Genomic DNA, 18,355 nt, shown 5'->3' on the forward strand with positions numbered 1-18,355 from the left:
CAAGTATTCAGGAAATGGAATTAGAGATGGTTGGTAGTGCTACTGGGTGCTGGGAATCAAAACCTGTCTTCTACAAGAACATCCAGTGCTCTTACCCACGGGGCCACCTCTACAGGCCCAGCTCAGAGGGGACTCAAAGGTCTCTGCATCGCACATCATTCTAGCAGGCTTCTATAAGGCCCCTCTTCAAGTTCTCTCCCATCTCACAGTAGGGAGACAATCCCAGGGGGTGAAATATCCTGGTGAGGGTCTCAAAGCTCACCAATGGCACAGCTGTCACATGAACCCTCTTCTCTGCTGTCTTTTCCATGTTGTTCTTTGGCTAAGATGTTTTTCTCCTTCAAGATCTGCGAAGTTTTCCAAGTACCACTAAGGTGGGCTGCACTAAGGTGGGGTCCAGGAGTTTGTTCGCGGTTTCTCCAATGGGCTCAGCACGGGTGAACGATTGAGAAAGGCAGAGCCAGAGTCTGGACCAAGAGGCATGAGGTGGGGAGGGGGAGTTAGAGCGCTGAGTGTGGCTTTTGTGTGTGTGCTTGAGGGTAAGGCTGCATGTGCAAAGACGCACGTCGCTTCCTTGCACACTGGTGGGACAGGACCAGGACTACAGGCCAGCCCAAGAGGTGCTCTGCGGCTCCTGGAATGAATGGGCCTCTGTCCTCACGGCTGTGTGAGCCTCTGTGTATGCAGGTCCCATTAACTCAACCTCAGCCACATGCAGAAAGGGGGAGAGGCCCGAGAAGCCCAGAGCACACAGTTCTGATTTTAGAATGAAGTATTGATGTCCCACCCGACGTTCTGTTATCTCTTCTAACCCCTACTGCCAATTTCCTCTTGAACAGGCTCCAGCAAGCGAACCTATAAGCCATGTCAGTATGTGTGCCCCTTCCAGTGCCTGGGACCCTGAGTGTGCCTTTCTCTTCCCTCAGCTTCAGCATCCACTTTGTATGCTCAGACTTCTAGTTAGCCAGGTGGCTTCACTTGCACAATTGTATCTGTAATGGACAGGCAGGCACAAGTCCTGTCCAGGGGCCCTATGTCCCCACTCTCCCTTCCAGACCTCTCTGGGCTCAGGCCCCTGTTGCCCTTGGCAGTAGTTTGTTTAATGGAGTGACTCCTGTCTGGGAGCAGCCTGGAGCACAGGACACAGGGAGACAGTTGTCCAAGCTTGCTATTTTTTTTAAATTTTTTTACCAGGAGAGCCAAACCACAGTAATGGGTTCAGTGGCCTGGCTGGACGTCTCCCTCATCCCTCCAACCGCTATCCTGGCCCCCATTACCAATGGTCTCTGGTTAAAGACTTCTAGTTATCTACTGGAAGACCTCCTGGGTTGGAATCTGGTTCCCTACACGACAGAAGGGAGATTCGGCTTCTGTACAAGTAACTGAAGCTGAGAAAAGTTCCTGGGGACCAACGGGCAGACGCATGGAGCCCACACCATATCGTCCCTATACCCCAGTGCCTGGCACCGAGTGGGACCCGAAGTGGTTAACTGAGCAAACGGTTGAATAGATGGCAGCAGATGGGTAGGCAGATGGGTGACTATATAGATGGAATAAATTCACTTGCTCATAAAGATATTTTTTATCAGAATCTTACCTGATGTCTTGACTCAAACAGAAGAAAGGGTGGAGACAGTGTGATCACCCATCACTAAATCTAAAGGGCATGGTGCTAGCTCAGACCCTCTCTGGCATGTCTATGGGACTACCTTAGAGGTCGGGGGCTGTGTCAAACTGCTCCACTCTCTATCCTTACTTGGGCTGTCACCCCCAAATCATTTTCTAACTAGTATATTAGACTACCCTTTTCCTGGAGGTAGAAGGGGATCAGGAGCAGCTGAAGGAGAAAGGGACAAGGTTATGTACCACCCTCAATCTCTCCTCAGCTTCCCAGCTCCACTTACGAGTGCTGCCATTCCCTCTGGCAGACCCCAAAGGTCCCTGATACTGAGTGTCTTAGGGAGGGAAATGTCCAGAGCACCCCCAGGTCCATGCTCTTCAAATCTGGTTACTATTCTCTCTGAGACTTCTACCTAAATTATATCTGGAAAGCCAGGGTTTGAGGCCCAAAGAGGATTGCCTCCCTCACTGAGTCCATGTTCTAAGCAAAAGCAAGATAGCTATTGGCTCAGGGCAGCCAAGAAAGGCCTGGTAAGCCAGGGCAAACAATTAGGAACAATTACCATCAAGCAAGGCCTCTGATGAGGGTGGAGGCCTCTGTGATGAAAAGTGGCAGAGGGTGGGGGAAGGGCTGAGAGAGCACAGCCAGAGGGTCAGGACTCCTCCCTCTCAGCTCCTTGAATAAAACTTCCTTCACAGGGCAAAGGGCTTAGTGTGTGGGGGAAGGGGGGACATGGAAGACCGAGGGAGGGCTCTGGGCTCCGCATTCCTGAGATTCTCAAACTCAGGCAGAGGAAACGCACACTGACAAGAATGAGTGAAAAGACAGAATGGACCATTAGAAATGTCTCCAGACTCTGTGTGTGTGTGTGTGTGTGTGTGTGTGTGTGTGTGTGTGTATGCACTAGTGTGCATGCGTGTCCCTATCCAGCACAAACCTTGCCGCTTCCCGAGGCCATGTGCACGGACGGGCTGGGGCCACCTGGCGTCTCTGTATTTCATGACCCTCTGCCCTTAGGTTTATCTTTCTCTGGGTTAGAGGAGACTCAGGAAAAGGAGTGGGCAGGTGGGGAAGAGAAATGACACTTGAGGAGGGGTGGGAGAGGACTTCAGCACCGCCCATCTGAAGAAGCCAAGGAAACAATGAACTCAAGGCAGAGGGACTCCACCTCTCCCTCCCCCTTCCAAACTAAGGTGAAGAGAGGAGTAACACAAGAGGTGAGGACTACGGAGCGGAGCGGGTCCCACCAAAGGCTCTCTGCCTGGGTTTCTTTAACAGATTGCAAGAGGCCTTTGGTGGGGTGTTTTCCTCATGAGCATGAAGTGGCCACAGGGCAGCAGCACCTGAGTTCCCTGCTCTTGGCTGGGAGGATGACCTGTTCAGTGTCTATGCTTCATTTTCTCATTTCCGAAGCGGTGACACCAGTTGCTAAGTAGAAAGAAAACAAAACAAAAACAAAATCCTTGAAGCCAGAGATTCTGTAGCAGATAGAAAGCAGAAAAAAGAAAATAAGAACTTAGATCAGGGGCCAGCCCAATACTTGGGAGGCTGAAAGATGCAGATCTCTGAGTTCAAGGTGAGACTGGTACACATGAATTCCAGGTCAGTCAGAACTACATAGTGAGACCCTTTCTCCAAAACAACAAACCAACCAACAAACAAACATCAACATCAAAGCCCTCAAAATGGAAGGCAAGAAATGGAGGCACATGCTCTAATGCCAGCATTCAGGAGAATGAGAAGGATTGAAAGCCTGGCTATACAGTGAGGCCGTCTCAAAAAGAGATCCGTGGGGCTGGAGGGATGGCTCCACTGTTAAAAGACTAATTACTCTTCCTGAGGTCCCAGATTCAGTTCCCAGCATCATGTGGTAGCTCAACTGCCTGTTACTCTCGTTCCTGGGGACCTGACACCCTCTTTTGGCCTCTGCAGGCAACAGGCACACAAGTGCTACACAGACATGCAAACACGACATGCAGGCACAACACTCATATACATAAGATCAAAATAAATACATTTAAAACGTGTAATAAAACATGAATCCAAATCAAAAAAGGTGAGTTGTGATACACACTTGGGAGACAGTCAGAAGGATCAGGAACTCAGGGTCATCCTTGGCTACATAACAAATTTGAGGCCAGTCTGGGTTACACGAAACTCTCTCTCATTCGATTAACACAAAACTCAGAGACATCAATAACAGCAATGCATTCACCCCCTTCAACCAGCCTGTCCCCTTCAGTTGTTCTAGACACCCGGAGGAGTGTAGACATTTTATCAAGAGATACTTAACACAAATCAGTAGCTAGCATCATGCCCAGATGCTGGTAAGTACAGGAGAAAAACGTGAATGAAGAAGCTACAGACTTTAGACCAGGGTGTTCCAACAGTTAGAGGAGGCAGCGAGGCCGTGACGCCAGGTGGTAACAGTAAACAGCATGGGAGAGGAGCAGGGTGGCAGTCAGAGAGGGAGTGAGCCGGCTCTGCCAGGCCAGTGCAGAGACAGAAGTCTGGCCTGCAGTGGGTTGACGGTAAATGCACATAGGCAGATGAAGAACTAACATTTCCCCTAGATCTAGGAAGTGTCTGTGTGTAAAGAACAAGCACCCATCCCTTTTCCTTTGGGATTTTCTGCACAGTCATGACCAGAAAACCATCCAGGAGTAGTTGGGGAGAGGGTATCTCTTACCAACACTGGGTGTAGGGCCCACTTGGAGAACAGTCTCCTTGTTTGGTGTCAGGTGGAGAAGATTCAGGCAATAGCCAGTTATATAATGAGAGTCAAGAAGTACATGGTTTAAAGATTTCATTCTCCACTTAAGCCATTGTGAGATGTTTGAAAATAAATTCTTGTACCAAAAAAAAAAAAAAAAAAAAAAAAAAAAACCCAAGTTCAAAAAATCTGTCCAGTAACAACCTAGGCTCTCCTAACCAACAGATAAATGTTTCTCTATGAGGCTGAGGCTGCAAGCAGCGGCACTCCTGTAGTTTTGCACTAGGTGATATGGTGAGGAAGGCATGCAGGAAAGCAAGGAGACAAAAGGCTCAGTTAGCGGAGCGGCCTGGAGTCCTGACTGGTGTGCCTGGCCTCAAGAGAGCACTCTGGCAGCCTCTGCAGACAGGTTTAGTTTTTAAAAGCACCAGAAAGCCACAGATTTGCATGTTATTTGTGTTCCAGGCTTCATTTCCAGGTATGTGGAATGAAATGAATGAATGAACAGTATTCAGTCTCCAGGTTAAGGGGTGGATTCAGAAATCCAGACCACAGAGAGGATCCAATCACTGGTCCACTTTGGATCAGCAGACAGTTGGGGGATATATATGTAATGTATATGTATATATATGTACATACACACATTATCTCAGATATATGAGAGGAGACAGAAATAGTCTCAGAGACAGACAAATATATTATTGAGCCCAGAGTCCCCAGTCAAAGCACAGAAGCAAAATCCACAGAATTTATTTTAAATAAATCAATTAAAAAACAAAACTAGGGAGTGACATACACAGAAAAAGGCAATATCCCTGACACACTCCCACCCCTGCCTTTGCTTCCACCTCAGCTTCGTTCACTATGTTAATGACAAGGTATTTGTGTTTGCTTAGCTTCCCATCAGGCAAACTATAAACTTACAGACTCTAAGACCCCGAGGACAAGGTGGCCTTTATTTCCTTGGTCAAACTATCTTTCCTCTCCATTTCAGGGCTCATAAGTCCAGTGCCTGGCCTCACCCTTGAGATACCTAGACAGGGATTCCCTGTGTTTCAGGTAAGGCAGTGCCTTTAGAGAGTGAGGCAGAGAGAGAGAGAGAGAGAGAGAGAGAGAGAGAGAGAGAGAGAGAGGGAGGGAGAGAGAGAGGAGGGGAGAGAGAGAGAGAGAGAGGGAGAGGGAGGGGGGAGGCACCCATCATCTGAGTGTGCAAAGGATATCACGACAGAGAGAGGCACCCATCATCTGAGTGTGCAAAGGATATCATGACAGAGAGGCACCCATCATCTGAGTGTGCAAGGGATATCACTGTCAATAAAAGGATGGAGGAGAAATCTACTCAAAGCGTTTTGATAAGCCTCTTGGGAACCCTCTTGAAGGGCCTAAGACCCCCAAGTGCCAGCCTGCTGGACTGATGAGGACGGTGCTCCTGCTAGATGTCACGTGGAACACTGTTTGTGATCTGCAGGAACCCTTTGGAGGTGACACTGAATCAGCAATCCTCCCTCACACCCCTACAATACTCTCATTCTAAACAAATGCTTCAGAGAATGAGCCCTGCCACATACTTGGCACACAACGTAGAAGCTTGCACTGTTGATTAAAAAAAAAACAGCATCAACCCATTTTCCTGGCCTTAACGGCTCTAAGTGCTGGTCCATCCATGAGGGCAAACGGGGAAGTTATCCCATTCCCTCATTAGGGCTAAAGTCCAAACAAAGATTTTAAGATAGTGTGACAAGAGAGGGCTTTAAGATCAGATTGGGTGCATGTACTTAGTAGGTGCTTAAGAAAGGACTAAACTGAACGAAGGTGCCTGAGCAGAGTGGAGTCTGAGCTCTTGGGCACCTCTCTTCCGCTTGCCTCCCTAGAAGTTGGGTTCTGTCAAGGATGAGGATGGCTATTCCTCAGCTTAGAAGGAAGAAAAGCCTGCATCTAGGTATGTATATTTAGGCAAGGTTCTGATGTAGGCCTTAATTCTACAACCAAGCCAGTACTGACACTGATCTTCAACTCCATCCAAAGCATCTTACTCCATCCAGCATCAAGTATGCAAGCAGAGCAAGGAAAACAAGACAGCCAAGCGCTGGTCACCTTTTACTCTCACATTCCCCAGAGCTTGGAGGATGGCACTGAGATCAGAGGCTACGAGTTTAAAAACAAAGGAGCTCTTTAACAAACCCTCTTCTCTTCTTCTAGTGATAGTACCACAGGCTGTGTAAAACCAGGTGAAGACGGGCCGGCTTTGGGAAGGAGTGGGTGGAAAGGTTCTGCCAGGTTATCTGTTCTACCCCTGAAACACTAAAACAAAAAGCTGCCAGTGCTGAGGACAGTGAGCACAGGAGGCTAGCATGACTATACTGGCTGAAGAACAGAACCTGCTATCATAAGAAGTACACCTCATGTTTAGAAGAGGGAACTGACAGCAAGTCTCTAGGCTGTATGATGGAGAAATGTACTGAACACTACACAGGACTCCTGAGAGTCACAGTGGATCTCAAGTCATCAACTGGATGCAATTATTTTCCATATGTCATAGCATATGCTCAAAAAAAGGCAGAAACAAGTCTTATTTCCTCTGTACACAGTCCAGGGATGACTGCTGGGACTGTGGGTTTTTTGTTGAAAAGTCTGTAACTGCCATGCAATGCTTATTACAAATATTTCTTTTGTAGGGGAGGGAAGATGTTATGAGCACTGAACCCAGAGGAAGAGACGAAGAGAAGGGAAACAATAGGCACATTTCCTTTAAAGCAGGTTAAACAGATACTGGTAGCATACCCTCAACCACAGAATACAGAAACATCTTCGGCCTTGGTCAGCAAAGTTCATTCTTGAATTAAGGAAGTTCCCAGGTCCTCGCCCTGCTCTTGCTGGCTGGCTCTCAAGAATGGCTTATTATCCAAGTCTATACATGATTCCCATTAAGCCACCCCATCCCATCTGGCCACTCCTATTAGTCTTGGGATGGACAGTGGCCTTAGAATCTCTACCTTTTACCTGGTACATATTTAAACTGCATTGGAGAAAGAGAGCTGACTTCAGACAGGCTCAAAAATTCCTTATATATTTTGCAAAGTGCTTTTGTTGCAAGTCTCATATTCTGCTATACATGGCAATAAATATTTGTTGCTTTGGTCCACACAAAAAGTCTCTGAGGAAATAAAACAGATATTGTCTAAAGGAACAAATAATAAACAGAGAAAACGATCTTTGATGAGCCCCAGATAATAGAAAAGCCTGAAAAGCTTGTCTTATCATGACTAGTTCAAGGTGCCACCGAGTCAGCTGTCACTTATCATGACTAGTTCAAGGTGCCACCGAGTCAGCTGTCACTTTAACTACAGTAAGTACCAAGAATCAGACAATATTCCAGGAGTCCTGCAGTGAGGCTGCATATCACCACAGTTTTCTAAAAGAGTGTGAAAGGTCCCAGCGACTCATATACAGAAAGCTATTTATTTCCTATGGAAAAATAAAAGAAAAAGAAAGGGAGGGGAGAAGGAAAAGAGGAATAGCAAGAAGGAAACATAAATGTACAAAGGGGGTTTCTTCCTCCAACATGCAGGGAACAAGGAAGAGGGAGGGCACTGGTGGCTGGAGTGGAAACGGTAACACTCAGTTTAACAATGGAATATTAAAAAAAAATAGTTGTTTTCAGATTGTAACCTGTGGTAAACATAGAAAAATGTACTAAATGAGCTTGGTATAAAACAGAGTAAAATCTTCAAATAAGCCCAAGGAAGAAGCACAATGCTGGGAAGAATGGGACACATGGATGGGGAAGAGGAGAAAAGATTTTTATATATAAAACTACCTATTACAATACAGAAAAAGTATAAAATGTTCTAGTTCTGGAACGTCAGTACAAAAGGACACTGGCATAGGATCATTTCACCATCTAAACCTTGGGCGCTCTCAGAGGGTGGAAGAGATGCTAGAAAGAACAAAAGGAGTAGCAGTTTCAAAATCTCAGGCTTATCAACCTAAACTCCACCCGTTTTTAGTTGAAAATGCCGTCTACTTTGATAACCTTGACTCTTAAGCCAAAATTCATTCAGTTCTTAAAATACTCTTAGGAAGTCTATAAACACCTGATAACGTAGCAGTTGGTAGGAATCACTGTATGCTGGAATTTGAAAGATGAAAATAAACCTACAGACTAAATGGTGAACACATTCAGTCTTTTTTCTTTTAAAAGCACATCCCTATGAAATATATACTTCACATGTGTGTATGTGTATATACGCATGTACACACACACATATAGATAGGTATATATATATATATATAAAATTCTCTGTGGTTAGAAACATCTTTAAACTAACTAGCCACAGACCAACTAGACCTGTATTCATCCAACTCTGGTATTCCTTCTTCTTAGTCAGAAGGAGGCAACAGTGTGCTCCACTCAGCACTTCTGGGTGGGTCCTCCCCACAGCACATGCGCTAGCACATGCGAACCCCTGCTTGTAAGGAAAGGACTGCTTGCGACTTTAGAGTCTGCCAGGGCTTGTGCACTATGCTCAGAATGGGATGATACTACCAGTGATAAAACAGCTTTGAGGACAAGCAGTTGGGCTTCACATCAGGGCATATAAATAGGAAGGGTTCTGGAGGAGGGTACTTAGGCTTGTGCCTCAAAGTCCAGTTTATGCTCCCATTCCTAACTCTGCATCTTGGGAATCATGTGTATGTCTACGTGCTGGTGGTTTTTATCCCTACCCCTACTTGCTGTCCACGCTCTTTCTTACTTCTTGATAAGGCCTAGCAACCAGAGTTTATAAGAAACCAAGATTCTTCCCAAGTTTTCCTTGGGCTCCTAATTAGGGACTCAGTGAGGCTGGAGCCCTTTGGAAACAAGACGGCAGAACTGAGGTGAAAAGCAGTCTCTCTCCAGCTTAGGGATGTCCCTCACCCCTTTCACAGCACCAAAGTTTCTTTGCAAAAATAGTATCTGAGATACAAAAGGAAAGGCAGATGTGCTTGTGAGTGCGTCTCGCCTGGGTTGCACATGAACAGGGTGAGGAGCAGCTGATCCAAGGTCTCTGGCTGTAGATGGCAGAGGGCTGGTCCCCCACACTATCATGTCTGCTCTCTGAGACAGTCTTCACAAGAGCTTCCGATGGAGGATCTCCCAGACCATTCGCTTCCGGAAATATGGCATGTGTTGCTGTAGGGACACAGACACACTCTTAATTTTCACTTTTGTAGGCACTATACTCCTTTCTCCATACTCCCTTTCTTCTTAAGGCTTTCAACCAACAGACGCAGTGACATTTCTGGTCTTCCAAACTGCTCATTCTTGGTTACATGTAGCCTTTTCTTCTCATTGTTCTTTTCTACTATTTCCACTCTGTAGCCTTAAGGAATTACAGTGCCATCATATGGAGTCGTTGGGCTAAGAATTCTGAGCATGGCACCTATTAGGTATTTTATGTTGATGTCTTAGGAGAGTATGAGACTAAGGACTGAAAATGAAAAGTACTTTCTCAGAGAAGAGCTAAGAGAACTTCAACCACTATCTCAGTTTGGTCAAGATCCCAGTTTTTAGTTTTGTTTGAGATAGGCTCTCACTATGTAGCCATGGCTGACCTGAAATTCTATGTTGACCAGGCTACCCTCTAACTCTTAAGAGACAAGGGTTGCTTCTGCCTCCGAGTGCTGGATTAAAGTCATGTGCCACCATGCCCAGTTTTCCTAAGGATTTTTTAAGCTCTGGGTGGTGAACCATATGAGCATCTGAATATGAAACTTAATATGTGCAACTGTGAAAAGTCTGAGAACAGTCAAAGGGTTCTGAGCACACTGTGTCAAAAACTAATTCAGGCTCAAGTGTACAATGAATTGAAGGTGCTTTTGGCAGAGCTCCCTGTGCTGCATGACTTCACTGCAGCTCTGACTCAGAGTATGACACACACTTTGCTCTGTGTGTTCCGAGACACCACAGAATGCCAGCTAGTGCTGCCAGAAACACCCCAGTCAGATTCTAGACCACTGTACATTATGAACAGCAGTGTTTTTACTATATACAACGTTTTCTGCTCGTATAGAAACAAAATGGTTTAACTATGAAAAACAAAAGAATTTAGTACATTCCTATCATAATTTCTTAGCATGTGATATGGCTTACTTTTGGATTGTATTGTACTATGTTTGGGCCAGTGGGGTGGCTCAGTGAGCAAAGGTGCTTCCTACCGAGCTTGCTGACACGAGTTGACCCTGGGACTTGTGGCAGTGAGAAACAATCTTGTCTTCTGACCGCCATGTGCATGTTGCTTCCTTCTCCCCAAAATTAAAAAGCAAAGAAATATTTTTTAAAAAATTGCTGCTTGAATCTTACTTCCGCCATTTTGCACTACTTCTGCGCGATAGCAATCTCAGCATTGCTGATTATAAAACCAAACTATTACATCAACTCTGGAAACAAGGAAGATGAGCTGTATCCCAGAACAGCAAAAATTCAGCCAAATTCAATTCTTTATGTAAAAATAATATCCATTTCATTTGTGTGCAAACTCACTTTTGCCTTTATTCAACTGTAAAGTTACATGTAAACCAGAGAAGTGTATTAAAATAAATTCTTTGATTTATTATCAGTATGTTTCATTTAATTTAATATTTAATATATTTATATATTCAGGGTAATGCAAAAACTTCTTGGGTGAAAACAAAGTGTAAGTTTTATTTCTTTTTAAAGATTTATTTATTTATCTGTATGATATTCTCCCTGCATGTGTGTCTGTGCTCCACGTGCGTGCGGCGGCACCTGTGAAAGTGAGAGGAGGGCGGGGCTTCTGGAACTGTAGTCAGTAGTGCCAAGACCTGAACCCAGGCCTCTGCAAGAGCAGCAAGTGCTCTTAAACCACTGAGTTACCTATCTGGCCTCAGCAAGAAGAACAAGTTTAAAATGAAGCCCTGGTTCAAACAAAACCTAGAAAAGCCATTCATTCCAATAGAAATGAAAAGTTAAGTCAGAAACATATGAGAATAAACCATAATAACTTCTAGTTTCAATCAACTTTGGCTCAGGACAATATACAGAAAAATGAACAGCTGCACTGAGAAAGGGGACAAGGATGAGATGTTGTAACAAAGTACACGAGGACATTAAGTTGGGGTCTGCGGTGCTTTGGAAGAAAATGGCCCCCAAAGGGAGTAGCATTATTATGAGGTGTGGCCTTGCTGGAGGAAGTGTGTCATTTTGGAGGTGGGCTTTCAAGTCTCTTTTGTCCAAGCTTCCCTCAGTGCGACTTTCATTTGACTTCCTGTTGCCTGCAAGATGTAGGACTCTCACATATTCCTCCAGCACCATGTCTACCTGGAAGCCGCCATCCTCCCTGCCATGGTGATAATGGACTGAACCTCTAAAACTGTAAGCTGCCACCTCAATTAAATGTTTTCCTTATAAGAGTGGCCATGGTCATGGCATCTCTTTGCAGCAATAAAAACCTTAACTAAGACAGGGTCTATTCCAAAATCTGAATGCTTTTTCTGGTTCATTTTGTGTTTCTTCTAAGATTAGAGGTAGGTGGGGGAGATGGACAGAGAACAGAGATTAAAGCTTTCTTTTTAACCAAGACTCACTATCGTACGTGACACGTGGTAAGCCAGGATGTGAACTGTCACTGTCTTCTTTGGTGCGGTGTTAGTGCAGTGTTATAGACTGTGAACAGTGTTACAGACTGTGAACAGTGTTATGACACACAACCCGAAGCATGCAAAGGTATGGCAGAGGCCACAAAACAGTAAGAAAGGCAGCTATGGGTAGTCTGGGTATCAGGTGCCTAGGCTCTGTCCTAAGCGCCCCTCACCTGTGTGAAGTTGATTGGTCTGTCTTTGGTAATACAGTCAGCATATTTGCAAGCAAACATCCCACAGTCACTTCCATTCATCTGCTGTGGAATTTCCTAAAAGACAAACAACATACTATTCTTACAAGATTCTTTATCACTCTGACACCATTTCCCTAGATTTTGAGCACATGACTGTGGGAACACATGACTATGTAAGAAAAGCTTAGGGGGGGATAAGTAGTATTTTAGTCCCACTGTTGTGTTTTACTTCATACTAGTCCCACGGGGAACTATCTCAGATTTCCATGATACCTAAGTATGTAAAAACTGGTCCTTCCACTAAGCGTTAAATTGTCAAGTATTTCTGACAGGAGTAAGCAATTCAGCAAAACAGCTTGGCATTTAGAAAACAGTTTTACACAAAAAATATGAGGTTTCCCACAAATAATTTATCTTCCTTGAGGAACTGATAAAACTGAAGTCAGGCTAGACATGAAGCTAGAAAGTCCCTGGGAATCAAACAGCAGATAAAACTCTCTCCTCCCCACATACTCTAGTTTGTAAGAATTTATATGAGATCAACAAGAACATACCTGGCTCTTCTTGCTGAAGAGTTGCCAGCCATTGGTGTCAAACTCTTTCCTTTTCTTGTCAACACTTTCTTGCTTTAGGTATTGCCTAAGGCATTGGAAGAGAAGGAGATGAGCCATGTGGAGTTCTGATGGCAGCTGTCACCCACAGGATGGGGCTGGCAATCCTCAGAAGCCATCAGCCCACTTTGTCAACCCAGGAGGGCCAGCATCTCTGCTTCTGACTGCATGATAGCTACAGTCTTCTTCCTAAAGTTCTTCAGTCTACTAGGCTTCCTAAGGAACAGTTTTTAAATATATTTCTTGGTTTGTACGATCCTTTTAGAGGCATCAATCTAATGGATAATTCATTTAAATTATATTAAATGATTAAAAATGTCCTTAGCAGTACCAGGGTATGTATTTTAGCACCGGTAGGCTCGGATCTCCTTGTAAAAGTTCAATCCAAATCAACAATTTAACAAGTACAAATTCAAGCAGGGTGGTTGATGGCACAAGTCTTTAATCCCAGCCCTTAGGAGGCAGGATCTCCGAGTTTGAGGCCAGCCTGGTTTACAGAGTGAGTTCCAGGTGCATAGCAAAGAATAGGTATTTTAGAAAAAGAAGCAAATAGAACATAAGAGACTTGCATTCTAATTTCTAGGTGAGCCACTCACTAAGTATTAAGACCCAAACAAACCAAAAGTCTTGATTTTTTCATCTAAAATTTCAGAAAAGCTGATATAAATGAGTTCTGTTAGCTTAATCTCTATGTATATAATTACTCCGTATTTTAATGTGTCAAGATAGCAATTGCCCTCATTAACACATATTGTAGTATTATAATTGCTATACTCTATTTGAATTTAAAATATGCATTTATACTAGATATGACGAGTCATGTCTCTGAAGGTATCAGACAACCGAGTTTAACTGCTGGAAAGACAGAGAAAGCAAAACAATTTCGTCTGTCCTCAATTTGCACTTACAGGAGGATCCTGCAGGCCTCATTGTTTATTCCACCCATAGAATCGTAGTAGGTGACACTCTTCTTTCTAAAGTCTATGACCTGGGAACAAACAGAGCAGTGAGGACAGTGCCGCAGCACCAGCTTCCCCCCCCGACTTTCTGTGACACTGAGAAGGTGGGTAATGTTCTGCCCTATGTTCATGGAGAGTGATACCGGGGACTCATCAATTGGTGGGCCTAGAAATCAGCCTAAAATATTTTTCTACAGCCCAGTTTTCCCGTGATCAACAACACATGATTCAAAGAAAACTAGCTGACTATCTTAAGATCATTTCCACAGTTTAATAAAGATGACAAGATTCTGGGTTTGTCTTTAATCTTGATATTTTCTTTTTGTATTGATATCTTTTAAACATAATTCAAAACAGAATATACAATAACTTTTAATAACATTAATTTGATGTATGCATGTTCCCAGAGTCATAAAAATACACAAAACAAGTCACAGCTAGGCAGGAAGCAGTAGCCCAAGCTGAGCTGGCAGCATCAAGAACATGTTTCCCCCTTGTCTTAAGCTGAGGTCGGTAGCTGGCCTACAGCTGCCAACGCCAAGCACCTCCTACTCTAATGGGAAATTCACTCATTTACCTCATTTTTAGCCAAGTTATCATTACTAAATCCCACTTTTCCCTATAATCAGGCAAAGATGTAGAACTAGTGACCCTCTATGTTGTCTTTGTAGATTTCTTTTTCATGTCATCAAAAATAAAGGAGCTACTCACAGCTAGACACCAGTGCACACCCAAGTGAATGGGCACCAGAAGAATGTCAACAGAAAACACATCCACTTTCTTTGTCCAACGCTTCACCGCCTGATAACCAGCTGTTTTTAGCTTAGTGAAGAAAAAGGTATTAAACGCATGTACACTTGGAAATCCCTTCTCTTTACTGCGCTCCATCAGCATATTCATGTAGAAATTGATGATCTGCAGGAAGACATTACACATCAGAACAGTCGAAACAGCGGCATGACAGGCAGAGCAGCCAATACACTGAATAATCAGTATGCTATTCGCATGTTTATGTATTGTTTTGAATCACAACTGACACAATGAATGTTTCAATAGACAGACTTAAAATATCCAGTTTTTACTTAATATAAAGATTTTATTAATCAAACTTCTGAGTATCAAACAGCTAAGTTTCACTGCTGGAAAACAGAACGAATAGGCAGATTTCGTCAGACTTGTAGAACACGGAGAGGAAGGAGGAAGGTGAGGCTTCAGAGGAAAGGCAATGATGGCGTGCACTGGCAGTTACTTTAGTGTTTTTGTACTGAGTAAGAGGATCCCGATCTCAGTTCTTATTCCCCCATACCCTTTTCTCCTTCCTCTCTCCCTCCCCTCCACTTTCCCTTTCCTTTTCTCTTCTCCTTCCTTTGATTACTTCCTCTGTTGAGACAGTCTCACTCTAGCAGTCTGGACTCAACTAACTATACGGTGCCAGCTAGCCTTGAACCTGTGGAACACCTCCTGTTTGAGACTTGAGTGTTAATATTAAAGACTTGCAATGTGACATAAAGTCCGGTTCCATATTCATAGTCATACTGGCCACAAAGCGGTGGCATGCAGCTTTGGTTTCAAGCAGATCTAAGCAAACAAAAAGCCAGGAGGCAAACTAGGAAAACACCTGCAATAGTACAGCAATTTCTCTTAGGAGCGAGACATGATATAGTGTAAAATTGTTTTCTGTTAAAGACCTAACAGACAAGTCACAAGCATGAAGAGATCAGAGATCAGATGTTTAGCTTTCTCAGCGCCTGACTATTATTCCGTTAATAGCAAGGATGAGTATGTAAATTAAAATGCTTGACAGAAGAGGAGATACTTTATCAACTTGATGGAAGTGATTCTTTCTGTCAACAAAGCAGTGTCTTCTCTACAGTAACTATGCTGTCTACGGTTCCTTTAGGTCCAGGACTCCCTGGTACTAAATGTTGAAAGGGCCAAAAATTACAGCATAGTTACTTTATGTGGCTAACTACGGCCAGGCCAGTGTCTGTCAACTGAAAGGAATGAATGGGCTAACTGAGCCACAGCTTGGAAATATGACTATGAAAACAGGCACATTTTTCAGAATTTTTTTTTGAGGAATAGGAAAATGCCCCTGTCCTTTGACAAATATTTACACACCAGGATGCCAGAGCAGTGAGCCACTGTCCAACAGCAAGGAACACTGCCAGGAACACAGCCGAGCATGGTCTAGAGCAGAGAAAGGGCCTATAGATGGAGATGCAGAGGTGGCTTCAGGGAAACGGCATTAAGAGCTCTAAGGTGATGGGGCCAGCTCTGAAGACACTGCTCTGCCTGTAGCTCTGATCACTGTGCACCAGGACCCTGAGGAAGCAGAGGACTTAGGTTGTGGCTAATTCTGTGTCCTGAAGCTAACTGGTTCTTACTTGAATAATGAAAAGGAATCAAGGTACAATCAAGGTACAGATTATGCTTTCAAATCTAGGAATTCAACTTAACTGCCAGAAAATAATGGTCCTAAATAATGTATCTGTTTGTGAAAACATCCACTAACACAGGCATACCTGCTCAGCAAGCACAGATCCTAGACAATAAATTACAATCTCCATTGAGAGAAAACTAACCAAAAGGAATGGGTAAGTTTCCTTTCAGAGAATTAGGCAGAATCTACCTAATCTACTATGTTATCCATGTTATACTTATACATACAACTATTATAAACATATGTTGTAGTTATATATTTACTATACCCAAGCTACAATATACAGGCAGATAATCAGGCAGTCACTGATAGTCAAACCTTTTTGCAGGGGCTGGTAGGTTACATACTTTTTGGTGGTTGACATGTTACACATAACGTATCCTACTTTTCAGAGGGAAAAGGTTCTAAAAACTAAACATGTTTCTAAATAGGGGTTTTCCTCACTCCCTGAAAGAACCAACTATAAAGCTAGATTGACAAGAACAGAGAATCCTTTCTTCATTGCTTGGGTATTGACTCCATCCAAAGCTTTTTTTTTTTTTTTAATGGGGAAGGAAATTGTTTCTTCCCACTAGTCAATAGTTAATTAGCTCTACGGAATGATCTGGGTTCCGTTTCATTTTCCCTATATCCTAGCAGAGGGAGTTTGGTGGCCTCAACATTCCCTCCTATTAGCTGAGAATTTGCAATCTGAAATCTAAGCTGAGTTTAGATACAACTCTCTCTCCTCAAGTGAGGAAAACTGCCATAGTTCAGCAAAGACACAATCATACTCAAAATAAGACACACAAAGAATCCTACATGTCATTCCACAGCGGGGGGCTAGGGATAAAGGGGAAAGAAATGAGAGAAGGGATCATAGTGTTCAAGATGAAAGAGAAACAGAGATGTCACAATGTCTGCCCATGTTTTATGAAAACAAAGGTCCCCTCCTTCTCCACTGGAAGAGTTTTCTCTGACACAAGAGTCTCTTAGCCCAGCAAGTCTTAAATCCCCTTTAAAATATGGGGCTAAAGTATGCCAGTCCTGTGTTTTACTGTTTGTCCTGCCACTAAAGCACATCTGAAAGCCACCGCTAGGCTTGTTAGTCTACTTGCCACCCTTTTCCTACGGTCTGAAGAGCCTTTGCTGGGAGCCTGCTTGTCTAACCAGCCTTCTTTGAGGTTAGGAAAACTGTTTGCAGTGCCTTTGTTCCTTTTCTATTTGATGCGCTGCCAGCCTGACACTGCAAAGGGGCTCCCCTTTAAAGGAAAATTCTAGTACTTTCTTTTTTAAATTAAAAAACTATTTATTTTATGTATATGAGTGTTTTGCCTGAATATATGTTGTGTATCACTTGTATGTGAATCCCCTGGAACTGGAGTTATTGATGACTATAAACTGTCATGTGGGTGCTGGGAAGCAAACCTGGGTCTTCAGCAAGAGCTTCCACTGAGTCATCGAGATCTCCGGCTTCAGAAAAATCCTATATGGTTTTCTAATGAATACTGGGCAGAGAGATAAGAATTTTTTCCCTTGAATGTTGACAAGATGACATAAATGATCATTGGTATTTGTATCTTTTTTTTTCTTGCCCAATAAACCAGACAAATCTAGAGGTAAAATATTTGCTAGCAGAAAAGTCTTGATGTTTAACTCTTCTACAGTTACTCTGAACCCCACTGCTTGGCTCAGGAAGCAATAGGCATGGTAATACTCCCGAGTAGACACTGAGACAAGAGGATAACAAAATAGCAGCACTAGACTGTTATGGTTCAGAGCCCGCCCAATCAAGATCTAGACTAAAATAGAAAACACAGCTTCCCTCCTGTATAGGACTTTGTCTCCTCATGTGTACATTCAAGAACAAATGATCAGAATTACTGTAAAGTTTTAAAGAAGGACAGGCAGGCGACACCTACGTTTATGGAAATCAATTACTACTTTCCAAATGACCTTGCATAAGATCTAGGTTTATCAGAACTAGTTTGGGGAACGTTCCAGAGGCCAGCCATAAGGACAGGAAAAAGAAGCCTGCGTGTGGTCCTAGAAACACCAGTTTTACTCTGATGGCTTCATTCTCAGGGATGCATCAATGTGGCAGGTCGACCATATTCACTTATTTAATTATCTTCATCTCTTAGTTTCTTTCCTTTTTACATAGGTTATCCCTTCCCTATAAACAAACTTACTG

The 18,355-nt window shown here is 43.5% G+C and overlaps 1 protein-coding gene across 9 annotated transcripts in view; it reads right to left on the minus strand.

Annotated features, from left to right (window-relative positions):
• Positions 1-7,639: 7,639 nt before the first annotated feature.
• Senp1 (SUMO specific peptidase 1) overlaps positions 7,640-18,355 on the minus strand; it is a 62,901-nt gene continuing 52,185 nt past the window's right edge. For all 9 annotated transcript variants that reach the window (XM_038342949.1, XM_038342947.1, XM_038342950.1 and 6 more), the window contains 5 exons: positions 14,451-14,654; positions 13,689-13,768; positions 12,724-12,808; positions 12,149-12,244; positions 7,640-9,507 (listed from right to left, as the gene is read on the minus strand). In XM_038342949.1, the coding sequence (XP_038198877.1) occupies positions 9,445-9,507; positions 12,149-12,244; positions 12,724-12,808; positions 13,689-13,768; positions 14,451-14,654 (528 nt within the window). In that variant the 3' untranslated portion in view covers positions 7,640-9,444. The remainder of the gene's footprint in view (positions 9,508-12,148; positions 12,245-12,723; positions 12,809-13,688; positions 13,769-14,450; positions 14,655-18,355) is intronic.

The sequence above is a fragment of the Arvicola amphibius genome, chromosome 9, assembly GCF_903992535.2.
Source record: "Arvicola amphibius chromosome 9, mArvAmp1.2, whole genome shotgun sequence".
Taxonomy (NCBI): domain Eukaryota; kingdom Metazoa; phylum Chordata; class Mammalia; order Rodentia; family Cricetidae; genus Arvicola; species Arvicola amphibius.